General features: G+C 37.7%; 1 protein-coding gene across 4 annotated transcripts in view; it reads left to right on the top strand.

Moving 5' to 3' along the window:
* Nucleotides 1–13,549, top strand: part of TBX15 (T-box transcription factor 15) — a 123,487-nt gene that overhangs the window by 62,586 nt on the left and 47,352 nt on the right. For all 4 annotated transcript variants that reach the window (XM_055312689.1, XM_055312686.1, XM_055312688.1 and 1 more), the window contains one exon: nt 10,099–10,312. In XM_055312689.1, the coding sequence (XP_055168664.1) occupies nt 10,212–10,312 (101 nt within the window). In that variant the 5' untranslated portion in view covers nt 10,099–10,211. The remainder of the gene's footprint in view (nt 1–10,098; nt 10,313–13,549) is intronic.

Raw genomic sequence — 13,549 nt, 5'->3', positions numbered from 1 at the left:
ACTCTGTTGGGATTAAATTGGGAACATGGCATTCAACGAAGATACCTCTTTACCAGAGGTGTATTGGTCTCTGGAAGAAGATCGGAAGATGAATAGCATTCATATTTCTCCCTCTGGCTTCAGTCTACGTTCCAGCCCTTTGGTAACATCTCTCCTCTTGCCTTGCTAAACATAGCATTTCATACATTTATGTATTCAACAAGACCAATATTTTATTGAATGCATTGTAGGTGCCAGGCACTGTCCCAGGTGCTGAGGATATCAGAGGACTAATGCAGATGTGTTCTGAATTACTTGCTATTCTCTAAACCTGTCTGGTAGACTTTACTGCCATGCCTCTGCCGTAAAGTTCCTTTTTCCTGAAGATCCTTCTCCTCCTTTCCCCATTTCTGCCTTTTTATCTTACAGACCTTCCTTCATTAGTTCCAGAAAAGACCACTGGACTGGAAGAGATTCTTCTCATCTCTAAACTCTCATAGCATTCTATTGATATTTCTCTTAGATAATAGTACATTAAAATTACCATTTATCTCTCCCTTTTACTACTGATAAGGTATTTGCATAAACATACATGCTTTGTTAGTGATTCACACAATAGGTATTAGTGATATCCTCATTTTACAAATGATAAAACGAAGGCTTCAGGAGGTTAAGTGACTTGTTTAAGATTAGGTAGTTGCAAAAGGAAGAGGTGAACTTTAGAACTTGGTGTTTTTTGTTCCAAATTCCAATCCCCAGTGTGCTATGTGCCATGTTGGATTTTGACTGTTCTACTTTTATTAGATTATTTATTGACCTATACTGTCTCCTAGGTGATTTTGTGAGTTCCTGGAAACAGAGAACATATCTTATTCAATGTTGTGCCCCTCAAAGTACCTATCACATCTCTAGGTCCAAGCTAGTTAATCAATAATTATTTGCTGAATAAATAAATGATTTATCAAATGGATGGATTTAGAAGATTATTGGGGAGGTTGTTATACAGTTGCCAGCCATGTAGTCCTCTTATAGTCATTGAATAGGATGGTTTTGGGGCACCTGGGTGGCTCCATGGTTGAACATCTGCCTTTGGATCAGGTCATGATCCCGGGGTCCTGGGATCGAGTCCTGTATCAGGCTCCCCACAGGGAGCCTGCTTCTTCCTCTACCTACGTCTTTGCCTCTCTCTTTGTGTCTCTCATGAATAAATAAATAAAATCTTAAAAATAAATGGGATGGTTCTCTATGTTTGGCATGATATGTTGGGTTTTAAATTTAGTGTAGCTGGTGGTCTCTTGAGTATAATTTGAAGGGAATTTCGTGTTCCTGGTTGTACTCAAGTGTCTATCCAGTTACATGTTTGTTTATTTATTTGTTTTTTGTTTATTTATTTTCAGTTACATGTTCAAAATTGCCATCTCCAGGGATGCCTGGGCGGCTCACCAGTTGAATGTCTGCCTTTGGCTCAGGGCATGATCTCGGAGTCCAGGGATCTGGTCCCATGTCAGGCTCCCTGTGGGGAGCTTGCTTCTCCCTCTGCCTATGTCTCTGCCTCTCTCTGTGTCCTCATGATTAAAATTGCCATTTCCAAGGGCACTGTCTCTGGATGTTAAATTATGCTTATTTTTTGGAAGTTGGCTGTTTATTTCTTCCCCTTTTGTGTATTAGCATGAATTTGTTTATTTATTGGTGCTCTGTGAGAATATCATAACAAGGTATAAGACAAGTTCTTCTAGAGCCTATAGGGGAAGGGCTCCTTCTCACTTCATGGAAATTAAAAGACCACTATGGCAGATGACGATTGTGCTATGGCAATGGCCAGGGTGGTGGTGGGAGGTTAGAAGTAGTTGTGGTTGCAAAGAGTAAACAAGAACTGGCTTGGGGATGAGCTAATGTGTCACTTCATCCAGAAAACATGCCAAGAGCCTCAAGGAGGGGCTTGTGTTGACAGCTGCTGGCTCAAAATTGGTAAATCTTGAAGACCACCCTGTCAATTAGGACCAACTTTTGGAGGATCTCTGGTATAAGAGGTGTTTAGATTGAATATTGCCATGTGGCTTTTGACCAATTTTTTATTTATCCATTTATGCATTTTCTGTGTTTTCCATCAGGAATATTTTCTAAGCCAAAAGTCAATCTCAAAAATTTTAATTTTATAGGAAGAATGAGATAAAATATTTGGAACTAGGACTGTCCTAAAAAAACTGAGACCCATATTTGTCTTTATTTTTTCTTGGTCTTTCTGATTAACTTCATCATTGGCATATAATCCTATATGTTAATTTGTTACTTTACTGTTTATAAATGTTTTCACATACATTGTTATCAGACGAATTCTCCTCAAATATAGATATCCATTTAGGGCTATCAAAAACATTTGGGCTGTGAACTGTGACTTGAGTTCTAAATAAATTCTAAATAAACCAAATCCTGCACAAGTAGGAACTACCTCAGCTGCCTTTTATTGTCTTTCAATGCTGTCATTATACAATTCTCAAAGTCCAAATATTTTCCAAGCACCTTCTAATGTTTTGCTTATGGTCTAGGCTAGAGTGAAAGAGTGACTTGACATTGACAGCGATCTTCAGTGACCTGTCACCTTTGGATGTTTTACCCAGGGGAGACTGGGGACAGGAAGTGAAATGCAAGAAGAGGGGGCCTTTTGCACTTGTACTTACTTATTAAATAATACTAAATTGGTGAAAATGCCTCAGATATTCCTGAACACAATTCCCTTGCTACCGAGAAAGGAAAATTCCTGTCTGACTTTGCCTTGACTTTTCTCTTCTCCCCAAAGAATTGACAATGTCTTAAGTTTCCTTAGAGCTATCTTCTGACTAAACAGCCTGAGCATTAGCCCTGCATTTCCAAGTTCAGTGTGGGAAGCACCCAGCTATGCAGGTATTATTCTGAAATTGGAGAGTGTGTAGTAGAAAGAGCATCAACTCTATTGTCAGATCCTATGATGACAGCTAGTTATAAAATATGAGAAAGCCTCTCAGTCCCACCAAGCCTCAGTTTCCTCCTTTGTAAAATAGCAACAGTAGTGCCTACTTCATAGGGTTTTCTATGAAAATTGCATGAGATAGTGTATATGGAGTATTTAGTGTAGTGCTCATGACTTTTCTTCCCTTTTGCCTCCACCTTCAAAGTATGCTGGAACATTAGAGGCTGAACCTTTCATGACATTGAGCCTTCGTTCGATCAACAAGAAATAGATATAAAAATTACGGCTGCCACTTCTTTGCAAAGCCTCTTTAAAAAGCTGAGTTCTCAGGGATGAATTTGGGTCCTTGCCTCCGGTACTGTGTATCACTGAGAGAGATGCTGGTTGTCAGGTGGAGAGTGCTTTAGGCAGCTGAGAGATATGTGCTTTTACTCTCCTTAATTGGTTTATTGGCATGAGAATTGCAGGCTTCAGGTTACCTCCCTTCTTTTCCCAAATAGAACTTGGAGGGCATGGAGAGCTCAGAGACTTCATTCCATCATTAAAGTCATCTAACAGACTTGTTTGAGTGTTTGCTCTCACCATAATTTTACTTTAATCCAACTCAGGTTAGAGTTCATTCCCTTGAAGCTCTGGACTGGGTATCAAATTTGGGCTCAGTTCGTACTCAGGTCAGTGCCAAATGCTCTGCTTTGGCCATATTTAGAATTACTCATGAAAAGTTTCATCACGAGATTTTGCTAAGCTGCCTGATAAAATTTGACATTCTAGAACCAATTTCCACTGCTGAGGTCCTCTAGAAATAGAGTTTACTTGAGCCTGGTACAGAGAATGCTGCCTAAGTTATAAGCTTCTGATGTCTTCCCTGGTATGAATGGGAACCCTTGGATGGCTGTGGGACTCTTGGTTTTTGAGACTTTAGGATATAGGAAATAGACCAGGGGGTGGCTGTTCCACCAATATCAGATAGGAAGTACCACTCAGTATAGTCATGTTCTAGTTATTGGCAGAAAAAAAAATGATGTTTGATTATCATCTGGGTTGTGTCTTTCTCCTTTGTTTCAAACTACTTTCTTCCTTGGACTAAAATATGATAGCTGAAGTCCAGGCTTATGGAAGTGGCACTGTATATCCAATCTCAGAAAATTCTGCATCTCTTATCTGACTCTGATAGTAGTCTTCTATTACCCATCTCCCATGCTGAAACTGGGCTACTGTACATCATTCATATAGGAAATGTGCAAAGCATTAAATTCAGCTTGTGGAATTCATAGTCTAGAAAGGAAGATAGAACTATCATCACCTTCATTTAGTTTTTTTAAAAAATATTTTACTTATTTATTCATGAGAGATACAGAAAGAGACAGAGAGAGGCAGAGGGAGAAGCAGGCTCTATGCAGGGAACCCGATGTGGGACTTGATCCTGGGTCTCCAGGATCATACCCTGGGCTGAAGGCAGTGCTAAACCGCTGAACCACCAAGGCTTCCCTCATCACCTTCATTTAAAAGAAGACTTTCTTTTAACGAAATAATGAAAACAAAGTCTAAACTCCATATTATGACACCCATGTTCCTCTTGGGATATGAATTCCATGTGACCAGAGATTTTTTTCCCCTTGATGTCTCAAGAATCTAGAAGAGTGACTGACACATAGTAAATGTTAAATAAATAGTCATTTAGTTGAGTTTGAGTTGAATCTGATTTTCCACCTTCTTATCTCACCTCCTCTCATCCCTTATGTATTTTAAGCTCGGGTCATATCAGTGTGCTTGCAATTATCTAAAAATGGCAAGTCCTTCATCATGCTATTCCCTTTACCTTAAATTCCATTCCCATAATGTCTTTGTGTGTGCATATTGAACTTCTGTTTCAAGTCCATCCTGAAATGTCACCTTGCAAAGTCTTCTTGATCTTAAATCATTGACTTGCTTGTTCTTCAAAGCTCCTTAATACCTTGCTCTCATATCTGTTGGAACACCTATCATAGCCAGTCTTTTTTAACAGTATGTATGTCCTTTCCTATCAGATTGTAAGCAAGAATATATTTTATCTGTCTTGGTCCATTACTATGTAACCTGATCTATACAAAGCAGAAATGTTTGGTGAAATAAAAGTGGAATTAAATATAGTCTCACATTCCTGCAATCTTCAGGAGGTATAGCTGATATAATCTGAATTTTTGTGTCAATAATATATAAAATGGAGATAATAATAACTCTTAGATTTATTTTATTAAATTATATATAAATATATATTCCCTTTTAGATATGATATATATAAATATGTATATATATATTATATATATATATATATATAAAGTCTTAGCAGAGTGCCAGATACTTAGTAAGTGTTCAATAGATTTTGCCCATTAACTCATTAACTGTTTGGTTGGGATAGTTCTTGTGGGCTTATATTCATCTCACTGTCAAAGTTACTAGCATTGTTATCAACAGAATCATTAATTTCTCTTTTATCATAAGGATCTAAATATAATTTTTAAGTAAGAAGATATCTTCCCCAAGCCCATAATAGTAAAGATAAGAAAATAGTAATAGATAAAGATAAATAGTAAAGATATGGAAACTGAGGCTCCATAAAATGAAATGACATTCTAACATCATACTCTTAGAGAATAGCAGAGCCATAAGAGTAAATATGTTGTGTTTACTGTAGGAGTGAATTATTGCTCAAAGTTATTAGTTAAGTGGAGATGAAAATCACCTGGAAGACTGTGAAATATGTTTAATAATGCCTGGTTTTGATATTAAGTCAAAATACACATAATTTAGGTATTTTCTGTGCGTGCCAACCAACTCAACTTACCATAGTCAAGTCTTTAAGCTGCACTACCAATCCATCCAGTAAAAATTAGATTAAAAGGGACTTTATAGCACCTCTAATTAAATGTGCATGTGCTGTGCTAAAATGACTAAGGAAAATGAGGGCCAAAATACTTATATGACTTGACCAGGATCAAACATATTAAGCCATTTCATTTGTAAGGATGGTTACAATAGTTGAGGGTTATTACAGAATTGCTGGCTATTTTGACCAGGGTTGGATCTAATATGATCTTGGGAGAGACCGGATCGTTGGATTAGGAGGCAAAAAACCTGCCTTCTAGGCCATGTTGTTGTTTTTAATTTTCTTAGTCTCAATTTCCTCATCAATATATTGGACATAAAAATATACCATCATGGGATCCCTGGGTGGCGCAGTGGTTTGGCGCCTGCCTTTGGCCCAGGGCGTGATCCTGGAGGCCTGGGATCGAATCCCACATCGGGCTCCTGGTGCATGGAGCCTGCTTCTCCCTCTGCCTGTGTCTCTGCCTCTCTCTCTCAATCTGTGACTATCATAAATAAATAAAAATTAAAAAAAATAAAAAAATATACCATCTCTACCTATCAAATGGAAGGATATATTAAATAATGTGTAAAATGTAAATGAAGCATCTATTTCTCTTATGCTATTATTTTGTGTGAATTGAGAATTGAACTTGCTATAAGCTAAACTCAACTTTCTATAGGAACTTGGTGTTAACAGTGTCCATTATTATCAACATGAAATAGATCAGAGATAGAAAACAAGTGACACTATAAGCTAACGGTTAGAATCTCTTGTTTACGGACTTTTTTTCATGGTAATAGGTATGTTGGTTTGACTATATGAGTCACATGATGTTCTCCAGTGACCTGTAACTGGCTCCATGCAAGTTCCCAAAGTTTTCTTTAACTTCCTTAGTGATGTGTGACTTTATCATTTACGTTCCTGATTTTCTAAAAGTTCACTTGTTACAATGCTATCCACAAGAGACATCTGACAGCCAAAATGTCTTTCTAGGTCATTCAAATGAGTTCCTCATGGTTATTTTTTGAAGGCAGGAAGTCACAAATTGCCAAGAATAAAAAAAAAACAACTTGAAAACACAGAGGTGTTTTCTGATATTCAAGAGACTGGTTGTATTTCTGAATGGATGGCCCTATTTGATTGAAGTAACCTGCTCTGCATTTCTTATTTAATGACTTAGTTAACTTGATTATACATTCTGATTAATAGCTGAAATAAATGATCTAGTTAGCCTACATATTTTATCTAACTATGATTTAGAAATGTATTTTACAAAGGAATTACATTTTATTTTTACCTAGGGAGTTGATCTTACCCCTATTTAATTATAGGGTAGCTTAATTTATGTTATTGAAAATGTGGGCTGGTGCCTGTATTCTGTATATAAAAGTCACTTGGACTGTATTTTGTGTGGGAGTGAGAATCCAGGACCACAGAGTATTTCCAGGGAAACAAACAACTGTGTCCGAAAATCCTCTTCATGGGCAAATACTCCCTATGTATTTACATCTTGTCCACTTTTTTTCTAGTAAGCATGAGTTCCCCAGAACTTTTCCAGTCCTCTCAGATCCTTCTTTTTGCTAGGTTTCTATGAGACAAACAAGGCAGTATGTAATTGTGTATAGGAGGAGCCTCATTCTGTACTTTGGTATTTTTTAGGATTTGGCACAGTGCTGGGCACATAGTAAGCATCCAATAAACACATAATTAATCAACACTAACTGGGAAACTTCTCAAGGTCTGGGATTCTGTTTCAAATTATCTACATGGTACCTCATATAGGGCCACATGCTGATAGGTGCTTATCGATTGATTTGATTGAAACTATAAACAGAATACCAACTGAATTCTTTAACTTCTATGATAACGTGAATCTAAGTCCCCAATGTTTTTCCTCATTTAACTTGTCTTGCCCAAGCCATTTTAATTTGATGCTTCTAATTGAGGTTTCTTGGGTTATCACTGAAAGTCACATTAGAAAGTATGTGTTGACACTTTTCAAGTCCTTAGAGATGGAAGAGATTATAAAAGTTTTCAGCTAAGTCCTTCTAAATGCACCATAAGGAAATATATCCATTAGTTAAGTGACTTGTCTAAGGTGATTCATTAGTCCATTTAATGTTACATTTTGAGCTTCCATTTTATTTCTGATGACATGGCAAGTTAAAAGTAGAATCTCTGGTTTCCCAGTTCTCCAGCCATAGTCCCCATTCAAATCCCAACCCCAATTTGGCCACCATTAAAAAGTTCTCACTTAGTGCAGTGATGTTTTCTCCTTCTCTCCCTCTTCCTAAACACTTATTGGGGAAATCATATGTCCAAAATTTCCAACTTTTTCATAATTATAGCACATTATGTAAGGGAATTTCATACCACTTTACTTCCAAAGGTAGGACAAAATTGCTTTTTGAAACTCTTGCTTTCGGAAGTTTCTGAAAAGTTCAAAACACTCATGATAAGTGAGGAGCTCTTGGCATATCACAGGAACAATGGGGTTTGGGAATCCATGTCTCAGGGGATCAGAATTACTGTGTTTGGCCGAGTATTTGATGATGATATAATGCCTCTGAAGTGGTTAGGCATATAGAATCAAGCTATGATGGAGATTTGTCACTCAGCAGCAGCTCTCATCTTAGATAAGTAGCTCCACTTTTCTGTGCTTGAAGGAAACCAAAGTTAGCTCCTGTTTAGCTCCAAGTATAAAATTGTATGCTTAAACATGTAAAACCTATATATAGTGACTGTGGATAATCTAGATTTGGGGCAAAGACTTTCCTGTCATTTTAGAGCTTGGTTCAGTTCTGCAGTACCCTGAATGTCTTCAGAAGTGAAGGGTGAGGAACTGGGAAGAGATAAGTGGCACTTTGCTCCCTGTGGGTGCTGGCAGCATGTGGGAGACTTGCCAGCAATGCTGCCTGGGTTTTAAAGAGGAACATGTCAGGGCTAGAATGAAAGAAAAGGGAAGGTCTTGTGGGATGGGTTTTCACAAGCCTAGGAACCTGCTGCAGGTAGGTGAAGATGGCTGAAAGATGGTCTGACTTTCCATCCCATCCTTCTTCATCCTGTTAGTGTCAAGGACAGATGTCCAAGAGGCCCTGACCTTCGACAACACTGAACAGTCAGTTGTCAGCATAAGAACTGCTGTTTCCACCTCTATTCATGTATGTATTTATTTATGGGAGAAGCAATCAGAATCCTAGATGTTAAGGGAGGTTTGGAGAAATAGATTCTCAGGCTTAGCTTGCAGTGTCATTTGATGTAAGAAGATTGTATCAGCTAATCTGAATTTGGAAAATCTTATGAGATACAATTCTTGGCATTGAGCTTCTAAAAGTAAAAAGCTTTAAAAATTACAGTAAAGTTTCTGGTAAATCTGACTCCAGCTTTCTCTATCACTCACCATGCCCCCCTTCCCCCACCCTCTGCCCAAACCCCTTCATGAGTACAGAAGACACAGGAAGAAAGCACCATCTGGCACAGCATGCCAGCTTTTTATTTGGTTGCTCTCAATCCTACCTTCCTGTTTGGATCACCCCTCCCCTCTGCTCATACTTCAGAAACCAATCAAGGTGTCTCCTGAACTCATTTATTCCCTTTGTTTCAACTGCTTTCTTGGGTAACTTTTTCCATATGCTTATATTCTTGCCTTACAACAGACATTTATTCCCCTTCTTTTCATCCAAAATGGCCTGATTGGAACTCTTAGGAAAAGCCATTTACTCAGATATATGACAAAGTGCTTCTAAAGATCCCAAACAACTTTTCATTACTTTTGATGACCAGGATATATAGAGGAAAAATAGCTTTGTTTAAAAATTACTGACTGATGGGCAATGATGCTGAGTGGTATGACATTAAAGAACATGTTATTATTAGCACTGAACAATCCCCCCCACACACACTCACACCCCCAGTGAAATTGTCTAGATTTGGAGCTGTGGTCTGTAATTATTATTATCATTTTTTAATTTGGCATTTATTTACTTTACTGTCCTGGTTTGGCTTCTTCTCTTCACTGTGGTGACATTAGTACTCTTTATATTGCCTTTTGTGGACCAGTTTTCTTCAGCTGTTGCTAAAATGCCAGATGTCATGTTGGAAACACAAAACCTAAAAGATGGTCATAAATCACCAAAACAAACCATAAAAAAATAATAAAATACCCTGAGTGCTGTGCTCTGGAGCTTCCCAGCTTTAAGCCTTCTTTTGTTCACCCCCTTCCTACTCCATCATGCCCCCAACCCAACCTCCCATCTTTTAGGGCCGTGGTTGCAGGGGGAAGCTCAGCAGTTTCTCACTAAAAACTTGATTGCTTATTTTGCAGATTCCGAGCAAAGCACTGGTTCAGACTCTGAGGTGCTCACTGAGCGTACTTCCTGCTCCTTTGACACTCACACTGACTTGGGCCCTGGTGCTGCAGGCCCTGTGCCTGCAGCCATGTCTTCCATGGAAGAGATTCAGGTGGAGCTGCAGTGTGCTGACCTCTGGAAGAGGTTCCATGATATTGGAACTGAGATGATTATCACCAAAGCAGGCAGGTAAGGACAAGGTCCTTTGAATGGCCAGATTCCAAGAATGGAGAACAGAAGTAGGAGCTGTTATATTTTTCTTTCCACTTATTTGTGGTAGGTAGCATTGCTGAAGCCAAAGCAACTTGTACTCTCTTTTCTGCATACAGACATCTTGGTAAAGTGATCTTGTGTTTATGGTGATTTTGCTATTTTCCTCCAAGGGCCATTACAACCTCTAAATCACCTCTACACTCACAAACATCTTCTGCCTACAAATGTATTTCAGCTCATAAGAGAGGTTGATGTGGTACGTAAGAACCAAAAGGTAGATTTTCAAAGCAAGTGGTACTTCACCATCCAATGTTTTCAAGAGAAAAAATTTGCTTCCCAAATAACAGGTTGCATCTTCTAAGGCATTAAAAGCAGCCAGGTGTTTTTGTAAGAATTTTATTTTTGGTAAGAATTGGGCGTGTTTCATGGCTAAGCCCTGCTTTATTGTTGGCTTGAAATTATTACAAAACTTTAAAGGTGACCCAATGGAAACTCTTGCAAAACTATGTAGGATGATAAAAGTTTTTAAAATACAATTTTGCTTGAAATAAACACTTTTAATTAAGCTATTCATTCATTGACAGCTTTCGGTTTTCCTGTAGTTAGGTATCTGTTTCATACCGGGTACTCAACCTATATTATATCATTTAGACATCACAGGAATCCTATGAGATACAATAGTATAATCTCATACATGGATGAAGACGCAAAGGCTGAAAGAGGTTAATGAACTTGACTAAGGTCACATTGATAGGAAAGGGCAGCTCCAGAATTCCACACAGATCTATCTGGCTCTAAAGCAGTGGTCTTAACTATTTATAAGTCTGCACTATTAAGAAATGGTTGTAGTTTTTGCCCTTGGATTAAAAAATCTAAAAATTATTTATTATTTTTAATTTTTAAAAGAGATTTTATTTATTTATTCATGAGAGACAGAGAAGCAGAGACATAGGCAAAGAGAGAAGCAGGCTCCCTGTGGGGAGCCTGATGTGGGACTTGATGCCAGGACCCCTGGATCATGACCTGAGCCTAAGGCAGATGCTCAACCACTGAGATACCCAGGTGCCCCCAAAATGATTTAAGTAAAAATAAATTTGGACTAAGCTTTTGAATGTGTAGGAATAATTAAAGTTAAAACAGTTATAGTGATTTCATGTTTTAAACCCTATCTATGTAGGACTAACCCATCATAAGGACTAAAAGGACCCACCTGATAGGTCATTGGTTACCTTCATGAACATAGACATTTACAGTAAAGGAGTATTTGAATGCATGTAGAGGAAGCTCCCAATATAAGACATCACAAAAGCATGAGGTCAAAATAACCCTGAAATCTAGTTCATTTTATTTCTCCTTTGGAACCTTCTTCCTTCTCTAAGTTTTGGTAGTGAATATAACCATTAAAAGGCTTCTTAGGAGGAGCAACTCTGAAGAGGAATTATTTCCAATACCATACCTTTTGTTGCATGGGTTTCAGTCTACTTCTATTCCACATTTTGAGATGTTATGGCTTAGAAAGAAACAGCAATTCAAGGACAAAGTTTTTATTCTTGTTTTTGGCAAGTGCGTTGGTTTTCACAGCTCTCCTGTGATCTCATTTCAAGATTTGTTCTGCACTGTTTTCATTTCCACCTCTCTGTCTTCCCAGATTCACTTGATACCTGGATCTACCCAGATATTTCGAATACAAATATATATGGTTTGTTCTTTAGCCATATTCCTTTGTTTAGGTTTAGATACATTATTCATTGCTTATTTATGGGATTGCCTCAGCCTTTGCTATTGCTCTGTGTAACTCCACTCAAGTAATTCTGGGATAATTCAGAAGCATTCAAAGAAAGCTTTCTCTTCTGTGACTTGTCTTCACTTCCTGCCACGTCTGTTTCTTTCTTTTCCTTTTCCTTCCTTTGTGGTGTCCTTTCCAATTTTAATCTTAATTTTCATTTTCTTAGTTTCATTAGTTTTGTATGACTCTCTGTCCTTTTTCTTGCTTAGATTTTAGCCACACTCTACTTCTTCTCACATCCCAAACTGTAATCTATTGGTTGAGAGCTACTGCAGTCTACAGAACCCTCAATCTTTTCATGTACCGATATAATCTGTAAAATCAGCACCATGGACAGAGGTGGTTGTAGGGATTAATGGGTTTGGAAGACACAGAATTGGCCTAAATTTAGCCATTAAATTAAAACCAAACATAGTCATTTTTTGAATATAGAAGATTAATTTTTCCCTAGGGTGTTATGACTTCATTTGATATTATGTGTTAAAATACTGGCAAAAATAAAAAGCAACTTTTGGTAAATTTTTAAGAAGAGAATTCAAATGTAGTCATAGAATTTTAAAGCAAGAAGGCATCTTAGAGATTATATAGCCCCTCTTCTTTTTTTTATCGATGATAATGTTAAGTAACTTTTCAAAAGTCACACATCTCATTCATTTAGAAGTTGGGTATTGGTAAGAAATGGTAGCTTCCTCACTCAAGGTCATGTGAGTGTTGCAGACAAAACAGGTATTGAATTTAAAAACATCTAATCCTTTTTCTTGGAATCATGAAGGAAAGACATCCATCTCTTGCAGTATAACACATCCTATGTAGATGGCTGAGAGGAACCACATTTTATTACCTCAGATAGCAAGTGAGAGGACTTTCTCTCCATCCCTGTTAAGGTATTCTCCAACCATTTATAAATACAAGCAGTCATAAGTCATTGTTATTAAGAAAGGAATTACTGGTTTAAATGTAAATATATATAGACCAATGTTCCCAAGTTTTTGGAAAGAATTAATGTGGATTCAAGTGCCTAACCTATAGTGAATGCTAGATTTAGTCATTATGAGAAATCCACCATTGAATTTCATTATCTCACCATAAGACAAAAATATAAGGCTTTGTAATTAAACTTGTGAGGCTAGAGGTAGAATATCCAGAATTATATACCAATAGAAGCTTCTGAGAAGTTATAAAATAGGAAAGAAGGAATGGTCGTATATTATTCTTTGGTAATATTTAAGAATTAGCCATCATTCCCATTAAGTTCTGTGTTTCCCCCCCACTCCCCACCTGGATATGATTATGCCACTAACCTACTACCACAGGACATTTGCATTTTGAGTTGCTTCCAGTGAGCAATGCAGTGTGTGACTAGCACAGAAAGCCCCATGTGTAAACAACTAGGGCACATATGCAAGATGGCTGTCTGGGGTCAGAGT

The sequence above is a fragment of the Nyctereutes procyonoides genome, unplaced genomic scaffold (genome assembly GCF_905146905.1).
Source record: "Nyctereutes procyonoides isolate TBG_1078 unplaced genomic scaffold, NYPRO_anot_genome, whole genome shotgun sequence".
In the NCBI taxonomy this organism is placed as follows: domain Eukaryota; kingdom Metazoa; phylum Chordata; class Mammalia; order Carnivora; family Canidae; genus Nyctereutes; species Nyctereutes procyonoides.
The sequence above is the reverse complement of the archived record's forward strand: the minus strand, read 5'-3'. Positions and strand labels throughout refer to the sequence as shown.